This window comes from Acinonyx jubatus, chromosome C2, assembly GCF_027475565.1.
Source record: "Acinonyx jubatus isolate Ajub_Pintada_27869175 chromosome C2, VMU_Ajub_asm_v1.0, whole genome shotgun sequence".
Taxonomy (NCBI): domain Eukaryota; kingdom Metazoa; phylum Chordata; class Mammalia; order Carnivora; family Felidae; genus Acinonyx; species Acinonyx jubatus.
Window position 1 is genome coordinate 15,754,178 of NC_069384.1, and position 20,155 is coordinate 15,774,332.

General features: G+C 38.9%; 1 protein-coding gene across 2 annotated transcripts; it reads left to right on the top strand.

Annotated features, from left to right (window-relative positions):
* The first annotated feature begins 4,561 nt into the window (after positions 1–4,561).
* Positions 4,562–19,251, top strand: CCT8 (chaperonin containing TCP1 subunit 8). 2 transcript variants are annotated; one of them, XM_015076815.3, is made up of 16 exons: positions 4,562–4,720; positions 7,472–7,562; positions 8,402–8,481; positions 10,296–10,445; positions 10,904–11,084; positions 11,198–11,259; positions 12,140–12,277; positions 13,651–13,829; positions 14,544–14,610; positions 14,691–14,778; positions 14,860–14,975; positions 15,318–15,389; positions 15,468–15,632; positions 15,939–16,058; positions 18,604–18,708; positions 19,030–19,251. In XM_015076815.3, exons 1-15 carry the CDS (start codon positions 4,661–4,663, stop codon positions 18,694–18,696), a joined length of 1,662 nt encoding a protein of 553 aa, XP_014932301.1. In that variant the 5' UTR covers positions 4,562–4,660; the 3' UTR covers positions 18,697–18,708; positions 19,030–19,251. The 2 variants fall into 2 exon arrangements, with proteins under 2 accessions (XP_014932301.1, XP_014932302.1); XM_015076816.3 differs by lacking the exon at positions 18,604–18,708.
* The last annotated feature ends 904 nt before the right edge of the window (positions 19,252–20,155 follow it).

Below are 20,155 nucleotides of genomic sequence, written 5' to 3' on the forward strand. Positions count from 1 at the left end.
GGGGAAACACAGAAGCTATTAAAATAACCAATGGAAAATGTCTTCAGAGTCATCAAAGGCTTTCTAACTTGTGTCTGTTTACTGAAGTAGAATGAACTCAGCCAAAAGAGAGCAGAAGCACATTCTAGGTAGAGAGAACAGCAGAGGTTAACACCTGAGGCAGAAGTAAAGCAGACAGGAGGAACTATCCAGGCTGTTGTGGCCAAAAGACAGAGAAGAAGGCCAAGACAGAGAAGATACATGTGAGATAAGCAGGGACCAGAACCTAGGCCTTGAAGCCACATTAAGAACCTATGTTAGGGGTACCTGAGTGGCTCAGTCGGTTAAGCATCTGACTCTCAATTTTGGCTCAGGTCACGATCTCACAGTTCGCGAGTTCGAACCCTGCATCTGGCGCTGTGCTGACAGCGTGGAGCCTGCTTGGGATTCTGTCTCCCTCTCTCTCTCTGCCTCTCCCCTGCTCGTGCTCTCTCTCTCAAAATAAATTTTAAAAAAGAATTTGTTTCTTTTCTACCCCGAGTGAAGAATATTTGACCTGCTATTTGGATCCTGAGGAAATGTTGCCCTCGACGTTTTGATTCCATGCTGATGAATACACAGTTTAACCCAAATAATACAAAGGCAATGAATTTTCATCTAAAAAGCATTTTTCTTAGCAATTAAATCAATTTAATTTTTTGGTACATTACCATACAATTTTAATTGATTTCAGTTATTCCATTTCCTTTTCAATTTACTAAAATTAATGTGAGATTGATTTTTTATTACAAACTTTCCATGGAAACTTGGTTCATCAATAGTTGTCCTCAAGTTTAATTTTCCATGGTCCTCATCAAATTTTATTCCTTAGTCATTTTTAATAACATTTCATCAGTGTCACTTTTATCCCCTTTCAGTTTTATTTTGTGTTGGTTATGTTTATATGTAATCCTCAGGTGCAGATGAATAAAATTGTTTGTCTATTTTATCTAATCCATGAGAAAATCTCAAATGGTTCTATTGCTCAGGACTGATCTATTGCAATGGGCCTCTAACTTTTCAGTCTCAGGACCCCTTTACTCTTAAAAATTATTGAAGTTCTCAATGAGCTTTTGTTTGTGTGGATTATAGTTATCAATATTGGTTGTATTATAAATTAAAACAGATAACTTTTTAAGTATCTTAAAATAACAGTGATACCCCATCACATGTTAACCTACAGTTTTTAGGTAATCCATGTTTATGGATTGGGAGAATAAATACTGTTAAAATGTTGATACTACCCAAAACAATCTACATATTCAATCTACATATTCTATTTTTCAAAACCAATAATCAGGAGTGGCATTGTTTTATATTTTTGCAAATCTCTTTTATATCTGGCTTAATAGAAAACTGGTTTCCCATGCCCTTTACATTCAAACTGTTTTTGGGGTGCCTAGGTGGTTCAGTCAGTTAGGCATCCGACTCTTGATTTCAGCTCAGGTCATGGTCTCATGGTCTGGAGTTCGAGTCCCACATCAGGCTCCATGATGACAGCAGGGAGCCTGCTTGGGATCCTCTCTCTCTCTCTCTCCCTCTCAAAAAATAATAAACTTTAAAAAATGCTTCAAATTGTTTTAATCACACACACTGTGTATCTCTGGAAAACTCCCCAATAAAAGAATGGGAAAGGAGATGTCATAGTCTTATGAAAATAGTTTTGTCCTGATGGACCCTAAAAAGGTCTTGGTGCATCTCAGAGGTCCCTGAACCACACTTTGAGAAGCCCTGGTGTCTTGTAATGTTTCCCAACAGATGGTTCACAAACCATTTGATTTAAGGTGGGAAAAAGTTTTTATTTCAATAATTATGTATTTTAAGTGTTTATTAGAAGTTATAACTGATAATACACTGGACACATCTGATTATTACATAAGGCACACCAAATCTGTCCCAATTAAAAAAAAAAGCAATTTGCAAGTGTCCACGTCAAAGAACAAATATTGAACCAAAACATTCTGCTTCACATTTTCTGTATTTTCTACAAGAAGAATGGATTACTTTCACAGTGTGAAATTATTCCTAAAAGAGATTTCTATTTCCAGGAAGAAGCAGAAGAGAGGAATATAGGTAATGGTTAAAAACTTGCATTTTGTGGATGAAAGACCTAAATCTATAGAAGGTTTATGAAAGAAATCAAAGAAAACACCAAAAATATGGAAAAATATTCCATGCTCATGGATTGGCAGAACAAATATTGTTAAAATGTCAATACTACCCAAAGCAATCTACATATTCAAAGCAATCCCTATCAAAATAACACCAGCATTCTTCACAGAGCTGGAAAAAATAATCCTAAAATTTGTATGGAACCAGAAAAGACCCCGAATAGCCAAAACAATCCTGAAAAAGAAATCCAGAGCTGAAGGCATCACAATTCTGGACTTCAAGCTGTATTACAAAGCTGTAATCATCAAGATAGTATGGTACTGGCACAAAAACAGACACTCAGATCAATGGAACAGAATAGAGAATCCAGAAATGGACCCCCAAGCGTATGGCCAACTAATCTTTGACAAAGCAGGAAAGAATATCCAATGAAAAAAAGAGAGTCTCTTCAGTAAATGGTATTAGGAAAACTGGACAGCAACATGCAGAAGAATGAACCTGGACCATTTTTTTGCACTGCATACAAAAATAAACTCAAAATGGATGAAAGACCTAAACATAAGACAGGAAGCCATCAAAATCCTAGAGGAGAAAACAAACAACAACCTCTTTGGCCTTGGCCACAGCACCTTCTTACTAGATATGTCTCTGGAGGCAAGGGAAATAAAAGCAAAAATGAATATTGGGACCTCATCAAGACGAAAAGATTCTGCACAGCAAAGGAAACAATCAATAAAACTAAAAGGCAACCCATGGGATAGGAGAGGATATTTGCAAATGACATATCTGATAAAGTTAGTACCCAAACTCTATAAAGAACTTATCAAACTCAATACCCAAAAAACAAATAATGAGTGAAGAAATGGGCAGAGGACACGAATAGACACTTTCCCAAAGAAGACATCCAGATGGCTAACAGACACATGAAGATGCTCAACATCACTCATCATCAGGGAAATATAAATCAAAACTACAATGAGGTACCACCTCACACCTGTCAGATTGGCTAAAATTAACAACTCAGGCAAGGACAGATGTTGGGGAGGATGTGGAGAAAGAGGAACTCTTTTGCACTGTTGGTGGGAATGCAAACTGGTTAGCCACTCGGAAAACAGTATGCAGGTTCCTCAGAAAATTAAAAATAGAGCTACCCTACAAGCCAGCAATTGCACTAGCAGGCATTTATCCAAAGGATACAAAAAATGCTGATTTGAAGGGGTACAGGCACCCCAATACTTATAGCCATGCTATCAACAATAGCCAAATTATAAGAAGAGCCCAAATAGCCATCAACTGATGAATGAATACAGAAGACGTGGTACATATATACAATGGAATATTACTCAGCAATCAAAAAGAATGAAGTCTTGCCATCTGCAACAACGTGGATGGAAATAAACAAAATAAGTTATACTAAATGAAATAAGTCAGTCAGAGAAAGACAAATATATGATTTCACTCGTGCAATTCGAGAAACAAAACAGATGAACATAGGGGATAAAATAAGATAAAAACAGAAAGGGAAGCAAATCATACTCTTAGGTACTCTTACCTACTCTGAAACATAGATAACAAACAGGGTTGATGGCTAGGAGGTGGGGGTGGGGGGCATGGGCTAAATGGGTGATAGGCATTAAAGAGGGTACTTCTTAGGATGCGCACTAGGTGTTATAAATGTGATGAATCACTAAATTCTACTCCTGAAACCAATACTACACTATAACTATCTTGAATCTAAATTTAAAAAAGAAAAAGGAAAAAAAGAACTTGCATTTTGTAGTCAGTCAATCCGTAAAGGAATCCTACGTTTAACATTAGTAGTGTTGTGATCTTGAACAAATTACCATTTATAAACTTTTCTATGTATCAAATGGAGATAGCAATAGTTAACTTGTAAGATCGACCCTTAGCTAAAATGTCGCACCTAAATAACACAGAGCCCGGCACATATGATTATTCGGTGTGTAGTTATTCTTACAGTTTTATTTATCGCCTTTAAGTCGCCCGCGCTTCTAACAGAGCAGACGCCCAGAGAAAGATTTTGAAGGGGGGGGGGGGGGGGGGAAGGCAGGTGCTCTGCCTGGAGGTGAGGGGGGAAGGGCACACCAACCCTGACGTTGTGGGTGGGTCTGGAAGATTTCGTGCAAGTTAAATCTTAGGAGGAGTGGGTTTCAGGTCACAGATGGCAAATATCAAACGTCCCGACCTTGGAGTCTTGGCAAAGGGGTTAAATCGGAACGAGTCATAACGGCCCGACCGCTTGCGCGTGCGCCAGCCAGAAAACCAAATGCCCGCCCTGCGAGTGCCCTAATCGATCGACATGATCGAGGATCGTCAACTCAGTTCTGGCTGCGGGAACTGCTTTTTCTCGCGAGGCTTCTGACCAGGAGGCTAAGGAAGGGGAAGGCTCAGCTGGAAAGAAAGGAGGAGCGTAAGGTCGCCGCACGCTGCGTTCCCAGGAGGCTTTGCGTGCCCCTCGCTTCCTCCGGGATCTTCTGAGCGAGCGCGTGAACGGCGATTTGCAGAGGCCATGGCGCTTCACGTCCCCAAGGCCCCGGGCTTTGCCCAGATGCTTAAGGAGGGGGCGAAGGTAAGGAATGGAAGAAGGGAGAGGGAGGAGAGTCGACGTAAGGCTGCGGCGGCTAGAGGGAAGAAGGGCCTGGTAACGGGCCGGGTGTGCTCCCTGGGTACAGCGGTCGGAGGCAGAGAAGATTCCAGAAAGGGAGGTGTTCGGTGAAGGGGGGCGAAGGAGGGGATTCGGCCACTAAGGCGAGCGGGCATTTTCTTTCTTCCCCGATGCAGGGAAGGGTCGACGGGCAGAAGGAGCAAGAGAGGCAAGGCCGCAGGATTCGTATTCTGTGTTTCCTCGCTGGGCAAAAGGAAAGCCGTTCGTGCATTTTCCCTCCACCCCTAAAACCGGGCTCACTTGCCACTCGACCCTTAAAGGGTGTTTTGAGGGTGAAGTCGAATAATGTAGGCTTGGGAATCGCGAAGCCAGTTGACACTGTTCAAGGAGGGGGTAATCCGGAGAGAAGAGGGACAGGGGCCAGTTCTCGACAGTTTTCCTTCGGATGAGAATTAGAGGGCTCCCCGTTTCGTTCGCAGCAGTGCGTTGTGGTAGGACAAACGTTACTCAATCCAAATGGATTGTATGCCAATTTAGGTTAGCTGGCTTGATGTAAAACCAACCCCCAGATCTTCCTTGCCTCATCTTTAAATTGACCAAAAGATGGTACCTTTGACTTGTAACTGTCTGACTTTGTAAGTGTAAGAGACACCCTGGACTAATTAAAACGACTTCGTTTTATGCTCAGATTATGAATGTATTTCAAGAGCATAATTTGTGTAAAACATCTTAATATATACTGCTGATAAATTTGTCTCTTGTGTTCAAATCAAATCTTGGCTTTATTTGTCCCCCAAATTCCCTATGCCTCGTTAAAGAGATCTAATTTATTGTCGTGCAGTTTACAGTAACAGTTTCAGGGAACTAGGTCATTGTTTGCAGAATACACTTTTGGGATAACAGCATATCACATATCAGGGTTTGATGTAAATATTGGTAAAACAGCTTTGCAGGTAATGACATGGACTGCTCACTTTAATTTTTTTTTAACGTTTATTCATTTTGAGAGAGACAACGCACAGTGCAAGCAGGGGAGGGACAGAGAGAGGGAGACACAAAGTCCGAAGCAGCCACCAAGCCCTGAACTGTGAACGCACAGCCCGATGCGGGGCTCGAACTCACGAGCTGTGAGATCATGACCTGATCCGAAGTCAGACACTCAACCTACTGAGCCACCCAGATGCCCCATGGACTGCTTACTTTAAAAAAATTGAAATTTTTTCATAATTTTTATTTTGAGGCTGAAATAAACGATCAAATCAGGATAATTTCAAATAATGATAAAGGAAATAAAGAATACTGTAGTAAAAATAAATAAAAAGATTAGATAGAAAGTACTGTAGTAGAGAATGAAGTAAACAAGTCTGCCTCCCCCAAAAAAGGAAGAGTCAGGAATAGATAGAACCAGTAAATAAGATGTTCAAGGAAGAACTTTTGGCTTAGTTCTAAGTGACAGAAAGAATCAGCCAAGGTTGAAGAGGGCAGTATTCCAGGCTGAAAAACCAGTAAGTATAAAGGCCTTGAGGATGAAAGGAGTTTGACCTGTTAAAAAAGAAAACAGCAAGAGAGGTAATGAGGTTGAAGCTCATCAAGGGAAAGCAAAAATGGTGAGAGATGACTTTAGAGGAGCTGTAGGTTAGGACCAGAACATATAGGACCTTGTAGCCTTCAGGAGGGATTTACATCTTATCCTAAGAGTGACAGCAGACCATTGATGGGATCTGATTTATGATCACATGGCTGTTCCTCAGAGAACGGGTAAAGGGAAAAAACTAGAGTGTAAGCCAGGTCAGACTAAATGCTTTCATAAGAGTCCGTCAACCCTTGACTCTGAAGACACTACTCCTAAAGTAATGATTATTCACCTCGTTTGGATGACAGTTCCTTTTATGAGTAGTATAAAAGCCACGTCTTATGGCCTAGGATAGAACTGTCTCCTAGAAGCTCTTCAATGATGGAAGTATTCTATATTCATTCTGATACAGTATCCGTGAGCCGCATGTGGCTACTGGACACTTGAACTGTGGCTACTGCAGTGGAGAAACCGAATTTTTAATTTTAATTACTTGCAATTTAACCACATGTGACCAGTGGCTCCTTTATTGGGTGTAGCAACTGTATAAAAATGTTCACATGAACAAACTGGAAGCTCATGAAACCCATCTGAAGCTACATGTAAATCTCAATTCTAAAAGAAGCCCAGTGTAAAATTTGAGAATTTTTGTATTGTGAGCAGTTCGGCAATTTTTCAGTGTGTACACATTGGAATTGTGTTGCAATTCACAAGAGCGTTCAGCAGTCAGGATACTAAACATTTGGGCAGCAGGTGTGTTAAGTGGGATTTCCCAGGGATCGGAAAACTGATGGTTTTATGATGCTCAGGCTCCTAACAATAAAAGAAATATACCATATTTCAACTTTTCAAAAAGTAATGATAAACTCTGAAGAGGTATTTTTACCTAAAATATATGCTTTGCGTTTTGACATGTAAGTAGATACATGTAGTCTCTGAAAATGTCATTATATTCAACCAGTGAGCACATTTACGGATCATTTGAAGCACCATGCTTTACATACATAAACCTTGCTTGACTTTTTTTCAACAGTCCTGTGAGGTAGGTACTATTATTATCCCCATTTTACAGATGAAGAAGATTATTGTGTTTCACTGTTTTGTCTAATCAGAAGGGTTTTTGTTTTTGGTTTATTTTACAGCATTTTTCAGGATTAGAAGAGGCTGTATACAGGAACATACAGGCTTGCAAGGAGCTTGCCCAAACAACTCGTACAGCATATGGACCAAACGGTAATTTCTAAATTCATGTTTTAAAAGATACAATACTAGAATTTTGTGTGCTAGCTTCTTCCAACTTATTCTGTGAGAATATGATACATAAACTGAGTTTTAGCCATAATACAAAAGTAATTGTACAGTTCATTGCCACCAGTGTAATGTTTTCAGTTTTTAATCAACAACTCATATCTCTTTAGAAAAATAGGAATCAAAATGTTAATTTTTATCATATTGAGAGGATAGAAAAATTACAGAGCTTTCACCTTTGAGATATGGTACCTGATGTAAGGGAGAAAATCTCTCTTGCCTCCTACCGTCAACTGAATTTAATTGACACAAATGTATGGAAAGCAATAAAACTATACTTTTTTTCTAATGTTTGTTTATTTTGTGGGGGGAGGGGCAGCAAGAGAGGGAGAGAGAGAATCCCAAGCAGGCTCCACACTGTCAGCACAAAGCTTGATGCAGGGCTCGAGCCTACAAACTGAGGTCATAATGTGAGCTGAAATCAAGTCAGACAGTTAACTGACTGAGCCACCCAGGCGCCCCAAAACTAGATTTTTTTGGTCTTTTCTACATGTTAATGTAATTTACATTTATTGAACAAAACTAAGAAGATTGACATCCTCCCAAGTAAACATTATAGGAGATTAGAAAGGACAGGAATAATGACGGGGGTGCCATTAGGGTGCCAGAGTAGATAATATGTGTTGAGTTTTTACAAAGTTACCTTAAGAAATAGATACAAGTTTATATTTCTTGACTAAATTTTGGGGGGTATTTGGAGACAGATTTGAGCGATTTTCCCCCCCTAACTTTTTTTTTCTGTGTTTTGTTTTTTGTTTTTTTAGGAATGAACAAAATGGTTATCAACCACCTGGAGAAGTTGTTTGTGACAAATGACGCAGCCACTATTTTAAGAGAGCTAGAAGTAGGTCATTACTTTGAAGCCAAGAAATGTTTTGGTGATGTCAAAAATTGAGTATATATGTATATATTTTTTAAGTTTATTTATTTGGAGGGAGAAAGAGGGCGAGCACACAAGCAGGTTGAGGGGCAGAGAGAAGGAGAGACAGAATCCCCAGCAGGCTCCATGCCATCAACGCAGAGCCCAATGTGGGGCTCAAACTCAGAAACTGTGAGATCATGACCTGAGCCGAGATCAAGAGTCAGAGAGACGCTTAACCGACTGTGCCAGCCAGGTGCCCCCGAAATTAAACATATTTTAACATAGAAGAAACCTCTTAGTATAATAAGGGACTATTTTTTTTCCCAACTTGAAAATTTATTATGTAGTTTTAACTTTTTAGCCGCTTAAATTTAAAAATCTCCCAAATTATTAATTTATGGAGGCTTGCTTGTGATAAAAATACATTTGCTAATAATTATATCAAATTGCGTATGCTGTCTCATTCTGTAGAGTATGACACCAAAGTGAGTTATTCAAAAATGCAGAAACAGCTGATACTTAAAACAGTGGTTTAAAAAAAAAAAATTAAACCAGGTCTTTGGCTTTGTGAAAATGAAACACAAAAATGGTGGCATTTTGCTTTGCTTACCTGCAGTTTTGATATTGCAGAGTGTGGAGAATAGATTCTGCAGGCAGAATTATAAGTAAAGTCTGGCACCTGAACATCAGAGAACTATTGCTCGTCTAGCTGCTCTGTAGTTGAAAGATGTTTTCAACTTCACGAAATTGTCCTGAACTTAGCTCTTAGAGAATTGTAGCTTAATCTTTTCAAATGAAACTATAGGTGTGTTAACATTTCTCTAACTGCTTAAATAACTAAATAATATTGTTAACATAGTGAACAAAACAAATTTAATTCCACAAGGAGGAATTAGTCTTTGTGAGTGTTAATGTTAGACGATATGGTGGTCTCAGGAGTTATTCAGCCATGATGGAAATATTGCCTCAATAAAAACGATAGTGTCAACTTTGTAGTATTCTCACCGCTATCGGTTGTTACTCCTTGCTTGGTTTTTAAACCCTAAATCCAAAGGATAGACTACTTAAAATCTTGATACCTTTTTTTTTTAAGAAACCTCTGTCTTCTAAAAAGCCACAATTGGTACTCCTTACAATAGAAATGTACATAGGCATTGACACTCATGATTAAATAAGGTGGTTATTTTGGTTTTTAATGCCTAGGTTTGGTTTTTGGAATTACTTTTTTAACTTAGTGAACATGTAATTTTCTGCACCTTATGTGCAGAGATGTATGTACTGGGTGACTGGCCATTAAAAGAAGATGCGGTTTCAGGTTGTTTGCATTTGTAGTGATGCATTTGTGCTGATAGTCTCTGAGGGACTGGGACTCTTCTGGCCACCGCACTGAGTAGTATGTAGCAGTGTGATTTTGGAGTTACCTGGCCCACAGGGAGATTGAAGTGTATTAGCTTAAGAAAAAATGGAAATGAGGGGCACCTGGGTGGCTAAATTGTATAAGCATCCAACTCTTGGTTTCAGCTCAGGTCACGATCTCGCAGTTGGGGAGTTCGAGCCCTGCATCAGGCTGTGCTGACAGCTCAGAGCCTGGAACCTGCTTTGGATTCTGTGCCTCCCTCTCTGCCCCTGCCCTGCTCGTGCTCTGACTCACTCATTCTCTGTCTCTCTCTGGCAAAAACATATAAATATGTAAAAATAAAAAAAAAATTTTTTTTTAAAGAAATGAAAATGAAAAACTTCACGTTGCTTTCAGGATCAAATGTTTCGCACTTTAAAATTCAAACCCCTTCTACCAGGTACAGCATCCTGCTGCAAAAATGATCGTAATGGCTTCTCACATGCAAGAGCAAGAGGTTGGAGATGGCACAAACTTTGTGCTGGTGTTTGCTGGAGCCCTTCTGGAACTAGCTGAAGAGCTTCTGAGAATTGGGCTCTCGGTTTCGGAGGCGAGTGTTCATTTTGTAATGCACTTTTATTTAATTTGTGCCTGTATAGAGTCATCGTTGTAGTAATAGTTAACATTGAGCAGTTTACTCTGTGCCAGACATTGTAGTACATGTGCTGTCTATGCAGTATCTTACTCCATCCTTATAAGAATCATGTGAGTAATTAAAAATTAATAAAAATTAATTATTTTTTATTTTAGATGAGGAAAGTGACACTTAGAAAAATCTTACTCAAGATCTTAACAGCTAATAAGTGACAGCATTCAATTTCGGGCCATCACAAAAGCCTACACTCGTGATGAGCACGTCCTGCCATGAATGCTGTTCTGAAAGTGTGCTTTGTCATTTTATATGGAAAACAAATACCCATATTCGTTGGGGTACTGAGATAAGCTATATTTTAGAGTCATGTCAAAATTGTGTCTTCTGAAGAAACACTTTGGCTTTTTACATTAAAGGTCATAGAAGGTTATGAAATAGCCTGCAGAAAAGCCCATGAGATTCTTCCTGATTTAGTGTGTTGTTCTGCAAAAAATCTTCGAGATGTTGATGAAGTGTCTTCTGTGCTCCGTACCTCCATAATGAGTAAACAGTACGGCAATGAAGTGTTTCTGGCCAAGCTCATCGCTCAGGCATGTGGTGAGTAAATCTCAGTAAATGAAAAGATCCAAACTAAAAATATTTTATTGAGACTAAGATATCTTCTTTGTTGTCTCCATGCATCTTTTGACGTGTCTCGTTTTCTTAAACAGTGTCTATTTTCCCTGATTCCGGCCATTTCAATGTTGATAACATCAGAGTGTGTAAGATTCTGGTAAGTTTAGAAAATGCATAAGTGTTGTCTAATAGGTCCATTATATTTTGCAAAAAGAAAAACTGTATGTGTTTATCAAAACCCAAATTTTACCTCAGATTTTGAATATTTAGGACTTTGTTACATTTGTAACATTTTGGTATTTGGAGGTTGTAATACTACTATTAAATTTTAAAGGGTGTTTGATGTATTATCTCCTTATGAAATCATCATTTTTCCATCACAACTTTGAAGGTTGAGAATAATGCATCAAATATTACGTGTTTTGAATTCTTCATGTGTGCTGAATTAAAACCATAACCTTCAGAACCAGTTTGGAATGAGATGTTCTGTTGATCTACAATAATAGAACTCACATGTTACTGTTGTTAGTATTGAAATAAGAGTATTTTGTATTTAAAAAATTTAGTGCTTCCTGTAGTAAAACCTGTGATTGGAGTTGAGTTTAGCTTACGTAAATATAAGGGTGTGTGTGTATCTGTGTGCACGCTCATGCATGCATAGATGCTGTGCCTTTTCTGACACTTGTACTGCTTTGTTCCGTCTCCTGTCCCCAGTGCTAATAGCTGTGCCTAGTACATTGGCACCAGGTATTTGGTGAGTGAGTGAATGAATGACTTAGAAGAGTTATTCTCAGTCCTTGGTTGTTCCCGGTACCCTGAAGGCCCCCCTTTCATTAATAGCTCATTCTCAGAGTGGTTTCTACCTTAAGTAGACTGGTGTGTTTTACATCCACCACCCCACTCCTTATTCCCAAGAGTCACCCCTTGGCATATTATGTTATGTGGAAAACGTTATTTTTGGTACATGAAGAATTAACAACTGAGCCCTGATGTTATTTTCATGAGATCACTGATGATTTTGGTATTCAATTCCTTAGGGTTCTGGTATCTATTCCTCTTCAGTATTGCATGGCATGGTTTTTAAGAAGGAAACTGAAGGTGATGTAACATCTGTCAAAAGTGCAAAAATAGCAGTGTATTCTTGTCCTTTTGATGGCATGATAACTGAAACTAAGGTATGTAGACTTTAAAACCTTAAAAGTAAAAATTTGGGGTTGCCTGTTCGGATTAACATTTTATGATTTTTAAGTTTTTAGGTGGAGATTGTGCTCTTCAGTGAATACTACATAATTATGGAAGATTGTAGCATCACACACACATACGCATACACGTATATACACTCATAATGTATGTGTATATATATATGTATGTGTATATATATGTTACAGGAGTATTTATTTACTTATTTTGAGAGAGAACAAGGGAGAATCAGAGGGAGAGACAATCCCAAGCAGGTTCTGCACTATCAGCACAGAGCCCGACGCAGGGCTCGATCCCCTGAAACCGTGAGATCATGACCTGAGCCAAAGTCCAGAGTCAGACACTCAACCATCTGAGGCACCCGGATGCCCCAGGATTATATATCTGCTTTAAAAAAAATTTTTTTTGACGTTTATTTATTTTTGAAGGAGAGAGACACAGCGTGAAGGGGGAGGGGGAGAGAGAGGGGGAGACACAGAATCAGAAGCAGTCTCCAGGCTCTGAGCTGTCAACACAGAGCCCAGCGCGGGGCTCAAACTCACAGACCGCGAGATCATGACCTGAGTAGAAGTCAGATGCTTAACCGACTGAGCCACCCAGGCGCCCCTATATCTGCTTTTTAAAGTCAGATTCCCTTTCTTTTCTGAATACCTAATTCAGATACTAAATTTGAAACGTGAAATGGTGGCAGTGTTGTTTATGTTCTAGTATACAGCTCTTCTTATACAGCATGTTCTTATATGCTTGGCAAGTAGAATGTTCACTGAATACAAATACTTGTGTGCTCTTCCTTAATGTATTTTAATATTGAGGTCCTATAGCATCCTGAAACAAAATATGCCAATGTAATTTGAAATCGATAGGTTTGTTTTTAAAAATACATGTTACGAAGTTTGAAGTTCTTGTTTATAGGTCACTTCTGTCTTGGTCCCTAGAATTCTTAAAATCTGAGTTCATAGTTGTAAAAGTTCCACAGGTTGGAGATAGGCCAGGAAGAGTGATTGAGTCCATATTCTAGAAAAAAAATTCAGAACCACAGTGTGGTTGTTTTGGTATGCTAGTTGACGTTTGTCAAAAGACAAATGCCAAGACACCTGCCCAATATATCTAAAATAGGTGTAAGTATTTCTCCCAACTACTCCATCAGAGTGCCTGTCAAAGAGGAAAATGCATCAGTTTTGGGAGTGGGGGGGTCTAGGAATAAGCTGAGTTTCATACATACTTTGTATTTCATAATGCATGTATAATCTCATTATTTTCCCCAAATATTTCTTCAGTAAAATGTTACCCCGTGACTTCGGACACCAAGGTACTAAAATGGTTCTTAAGAGCATGTTTGTCTTACTAGGGAACAGTGCTGATAAAGACTGCTGAAGAATTGATGAATTTTAGTAGGGGAGAAGAGAATCTCATGGATGCACAAGTCAAAGCTATAGCTGATACCGGTGCAAATGTCATCGTAACAGGCGGCAAAGTGGCAGACATGGCTCTTCATTACGCAAACAAGTACAATATCATGTTGGTGAGGTAAGACTGCTGTGTTCCATTAACCTGTATAGTAAATGGCCCTTTGCTGGTGAAACACAAAACACATTCAATACATGGTGAATTCATGCCTGTTACAAAAGGGCAAATATAACATCTTGGCTCCAAAAGCAGGACTTAACTTGATCTAGAGACACAGGAAACACCTATGAGAAAGCTTACATTTGCACTGAGAGGTGGAGCAATCAACATGTTACTTGAAGAGGAAGAGGGAAAAGCATTCCAGACAAAAGAAACAACATTAGAGACCAGACGCAAGCCTGGTACACGCTGTCAGAGTGTGGGATCAGGAATGTCATTTTTAACCTTTGAACCCATTTGTGGGGCACACCAGACACCTGACCTACCCGTTCCCACCTCCAAACCAAATCTGCAGCATAAATCACTCCTCTTCCTCACAGCTCATGCGCTTGCCCAGAGTATAGCAAGTTTTCTGTATACCAGGCCTTCCTTAGTGTTTTAGAACTAGAACTTGTGACATTCTACTGAAACTTGAATTTTCCCAATTCTAGAACACTGCCGTATACACCTGTGTGTGGATTACACTGTGCTGTCCAGACCTGTTCTGAGCTTAAATTCAGGATGAAAAGAATGTGACTTTTGGGGACCAGTGTACGGTTTCCTGTTTCATCTCTATTTTATTGTGGCACCTAATGGTGTTAAAATTTTCATTAAGGTCTTCGGGTTTTTTTAAAGGTTGAATTCCAAATGGGATCTCAGAAGACTATGTAAAACAGTTGGTGCTACAGCTCTTCCTAGATTGGTATGTATTTTGGACAACATTAAAAGATAGTAGAATGTAATGGAATTAAACTTTGTTTTACAGTAGTCCCTTTCTTACAGACTCCTCCTGTCCTTGAAGAAATGGGACATTGTGACAGTGTTTATCTCTCAGAAGTTGGAGACACACAGGTGGTGGTTTTTAAGCATGGTACGTGGAGATGGCAAAGTATGTTTATTTAAGTGGGGGCTATTCATTTGCTTGTAGTAATATTTTTAAATTTATTGACAGAAAAGGAAGATGGTGCCATTTCTACCATTGTGCTTCGAGGCTCTACAGACAATCTGATGGATGATATAGAAAGGGCAGTAGATGACGGTGTTAATACTTTCAAAGTTCTCACAAGGGTTAGTATTAGCAGTGATCTTAATTTTAACTGTTAAGGTAGTTTATGGTTGTTCTTGAGTTAAATATACCTTCAGCTGCTTAAGCATGTTCTTAGTGCTACATCTGTGGACATGCAGATGAGGTATTGTGTGCTGCTCCCATTCCTCACTTTGGTTCTCCTCTTTCATATACCAGACCCTACGTACAGTAAGGTAATTTGCCCAGATTATTCCATTTTTACAAAGTTTGTAATTAGAATTTGAGTAACAGTACCTCTAGTCTGGTTGGAGTACTGGAGTCTGAGAAGATTAGGAAACTATAAATTGCTTCTTAGTAAAATTTTTTTTAACTACATATTGTAGGATAAACGTCTTGTTCCCGGAGGTGGAGCAACGGAAATCGAATTAGCCAAACAGATCACGTCATATGGAGAGGTATAGCTTTCTCTGTATAAATTGCCTTCCTTCATGTTCCTTGAATAAAATACAGTACTAAACACGTTTTTCTTGTAGACCTGTCCTGGACTGGAACAGTATGCCATTAAGAAGTTTGCAGAGGCATTTGAAGCTATTCCCCGGGCACTGGCAGAAAATTCTGGAGTGAAGGCCAATGAAGTAATCTCTAAACTTTATGCAGTACATCAAGAAGGAAATAAAAATGTTGGATTAGATATTGAGGTATTTGGAAAAAAAAAACTATGAATTTAAACTTTTATTTCATGAATGTGTAATATAAAAATAGAAGTAGTAAGTTTAAAAGAAAATCAAAAATGTTCTGATTTTTTAAGCAAATGATTTTCATAACAAAGAGCTCTGACAGAGTTTGTCTATGGTTTTCCTTAAAATAGTCTTTATTTTATATTGTGTGTAGGAGAGGACTTTTGCCTGGCAACTTCCAGGCAAAGAGCCCTGGGGTTTTGTTACTGAGTTAATTTTCACATAAGAATTTAGAGCGAAGGAGTGAAAATTGTTTTGTACCAACAGGCCGAAGTTCCCGCTGTAAAGGACATGTTGGAAGCTGGTATTCTAGACACTTACTTGGGAAAATACTGGGCTATCAAACTGGCTACGAATGCTGCTGTCACTGTACTTAGGGTGGATCAGGTGAGTTACAAGTGAAGTTTTGATCTTTGAAAGTACTAATTTTCATGTGGGTCAGTAGTGTATTTTTATGGAACCAGAATATAGCACAGTTCTCATTCTACTCAAAAGTGTGTTTCTAAAAGTTCCCCCGCCCCCACCCATTTATTTTTTTCTGTTACAGTTTTAAATTGTATTTAGTATATTTCAACTAATTTGAAAGGATCTTTCCAGTGAAAGAAATTTCTGCCATTTTTAAACTGGAATCGTTAAAACAAACTTAAGGTTTATAGTTTTCGGACTTTTTTTAGCCTGAGGATCTCTTTATACAAACAGTCTGGAGAGGGAGTTTACTGTGTAATAATGTGGAATGTGGAAGGCCCATAAAGCCCTGAAACACATGTGTGCCACCAACTTTAAGGAAAACGAAACCTCTACTTGTGCATGGAGGTAGAATCTATGTGTTTAAAGTTCTTCTGGGTGTGACAGATTATATCTTGAAGGAACTAAAACAAAAGTGTTAAAAATCATAGTATTTTTGACCTTTTTTTTCCAAGAGGGTAGTGGGAGGGAGATTGTGGCACAGAGGAAAATGGTAGGTTCAGATATAAGCTTGAATTCAAAGTTTTTCAAAAAGATGTTTTCTAGTAAAACAGTGAAATCCATTTTCTTGCAGATTTCTCGAACTGATTATTAAGCAATAAACTATTTGTAAATACTTAATGGAAAATTGCAATTGCAAGGGGCCTAGGGCAGATCCATTAGGTGGAAATCATGCCAAATTAATTTTGGGAGAAGCAAGTTGTAGGTAAAAACTAAACGAGAAGGAAATTAGACTTACTCTAGGCATAACAAGGACTAGTTCGTGGTAATTACAGCAAACATTCCATTTCAGTAAGAGAAAGAACAATTTTTTCCTAGCTTGAGATGACCAGAAAATGGAGCTGGATGTCCGATTTCAACCCATTGGAAATAAATTGGATGTTCATGTACTGGATTTACTAATAGGTGTTTTTATATCAGTAAATTTAGGTAATTTTCAGTGGAAGAATGCGGTTTTGGAGTTCTGCAATGATAATAGAAGCCTAAGGAAATGGTTGTTTTAAAAATTAGCATGTGGCTAATAGGGGAAACTTAAAATAGAAAGGGACAGGGGAAGCTGAGTATATTGAAGCATGAGGTAATCCGGAATCCTAATAGAGGAACTTTTTTGAATGTCCATTACCCAAATGACATAATAATTGTAATAATACAAGTTCCTTGATCACAAAGACACTTGTCAGTTTTGGTTTTAAACTGGGAAGTCTCTGTTTTACAGTAGAGGATGTTCGTTGTTATGTGTCCCTGGTCTTTGCTAAAATACATGATCTGAAGAACCCATGACTATCAATAACCAGTTCGTTAATAACTATAGTGAACTTGTACTCTTTAATAGTTCTAACTAATTTTGCATAGTATATAGTCTAGAAAGGGACATGTAAATCAAGTTTTAAGTGTTGGATAACGTGGAGCTGGGTTCATCTTTGTTCGAATGTTTATTTCACTAGTTGTCAAGATACAGTCCCCAAATCAACAGCATCAAGATAACCTAAGAACGCGAAAAATTATATATAAATCCTCAGGCCCCTAAGCAGTCCCACTGAGTTAGAAACTCTGGAAGAAGGCCAGGAGTTTATTTTTTTATTATCTTTTTTTTTAATGTTGGTTTCTGAGAGCATGAGCAGGAGAGGGGGGAGAGGAAGAGGGAGACACAGAATCTGAAGCAGGCTCCAGGCTCTGAGCTGTCAGCACAGAGCACAACGCGGGGCTCAAACTCACGGACCATGAGATCATGACCTGAGCCGAAGTCAGATGCTTAACTGACTGAGCCACCCAGGCACCCCAGGAGTATGTTTCAAATAAGCTCTGCAATGATTGGTGCCTTCCAGCTTGAGAACTGTTGTTCTGGCTGTCTTTTTTAATCAAGCTACACTTAGGTTCTAAAATTGTCCTTAGTGCCTTTAATTCAGTCTGAACTTAATCTCAGTAAAATGTTACTTCAAGGATTTCAAGGTTAGATTTCCTTCAGAAGCTTCTGAAAAGGGGTGCTGAATCTGTTGGAAGTGGTAGTGAAGACGTTTTACAATTTAGTGTTGCTTGAGACACATCCCCAACCCCTTGATGTTGTACAGAAAGATCTCAGTCCTGTCAATTTGGGAAGCAAAGAATACTGTTTACAGTTTTGAGATTCAGAATGTAGATTAGAGTTTGAGAGTTCCACTTTGAGGAAGCTAATTTAGCTTCTCCCAATTTTATTTGAACCCAGAGTTGCCACCACCCCGCTTTGTTCTCCAAACGAATCCTTTAAAAATGCTAGATGGTTATATGTGCAAAGTACTCGGTTAATGCATTCTAGATAAATTGGAGGTTTCCTGCTGTGTTCTTTTAAGTTACCAGGGAAGTCTACCTACTTGGATAACGTTTTTTGAATACACACTTCCTACCACTTGAATGGTTTTCATTTTACAGGTACTAGGAAATTTCAGTATTAAATTTTTATACATATTTGTTTATGTACCAACCACTTTAGATTATAATGGCAAAACTGGCAGGTGGACCTAAAGCTCCTAAACCACAAGGAAATTGGGATAAAGATGGTTGGCAAGACGAACTTCATATATAAGTAGCAAATCAGGTGCCGAGCTGACGGATTTATACTAGTAATGCATGCGGATATTTTTCACATTCGGCTCACAGGGCCATCGAGTTCATGAAGTGCGTGTCTCAAAATGCCCTTTACTAACGTGCGTGGATCGTGTGGCCATTCATGTCCATAAAGGCAGGAAACGCTTTGCTGGAAGCTAACAACTTGATGTTGATAGAGCCTCATATGCAGTTTATAACAGATCGCTTATGTTGAGATGATTGCTTCATCCTGAATCAGCCTCAGAAAAATATTTTCTCTTCATTTTAAAGGTTTAGTTTTAAGTATGTGCTTATGGTTTTGTTTTCTCAGATCATCATGGCAAAACCAGCCGGTGGGCCCAAACCTCCAAGTGGGAAGAAAGACTGGGATGATGACCAAAATGATTGACTGCCTTAGTTTTTACTGTAGGGGAAGACTACGTTTGTAGTAATAGTCTAGGAATTGCCTGATGTTTTCGTATTCTCCTTAAATTAAGAAGTGTTTTGTGTTTATATCCTCAGCTGGATGATAAATAAACATGTTGCTATCAAAGCCTCATAGTCTGATGAGCACCGTTCTTGGATGTAAATGACCTGTTTGTCTCAACCTTGGTAATGAAATTAGCTGTGGGACTGAAGGCAAGCCACTTAAGTAATTAGGGGCCTGTTCCTGTGTGTATCTGGCCTGCTGCCTGTTTGCCTACAGCCGTGCTTCTGTATTTACATATAGTCTATGGCTGTTTCCTGCAAGGAAATGGCAATGAAGCAGTCATGATAGAGACCGAGTGACCTACAGGGCCAAAAATATTTGATATCTGTTCCTTTGCAGGAAGTCTGTCAACCCCCAGACTGGATTTCAGGGTTTTTTTCACATCTCTGCTCTGGGAATTCTAAGACTTGAGAGGACATGTTTTTAATACCCATTTGTTGAATGGCTTAGTTAAAATAGTCTAGTAGTGTAGTATAAAGACAGTTGTAATACCGCTGAAAACATATCTGCTAATAGAAATTCGGTTTTTGTAAAGTAGATCTTATTTTTTCTTAAGATCAGTAAGGAGTTTTGAAAAAACAACATGAAAGGTCAACTGATTTTATGGGACATGTGCTAACTCCTATGTCTTGGTCACGTAATAATCTTTGGTCTTTGAATAACATTTTGAAGGCGCCTGGGTGGTTCAGTCGGTTAAGCATCGGACTCTGGATTTCTGCTCAAGTCCTGGTCTGTTTGTGAGATGGAGCCCCGGGTTGGGCTTGGGGCTGACAGCACAGGGCCTGCTTGGGAGTGTCTCCCCCTCCCCCGCATGCACACTCTCAAAATGAATAAACGTTAAAAAATAAAAAGTTACATTTTTTAAAAAAATGATATTTTTGGTATTTGAAAGGAAATTTTGGAAGCAGTAAGACTCACTGGGTCTTAGGTAGTAAGTGTTGAGAGTAATGGAAGTTTAGAGAGCGGA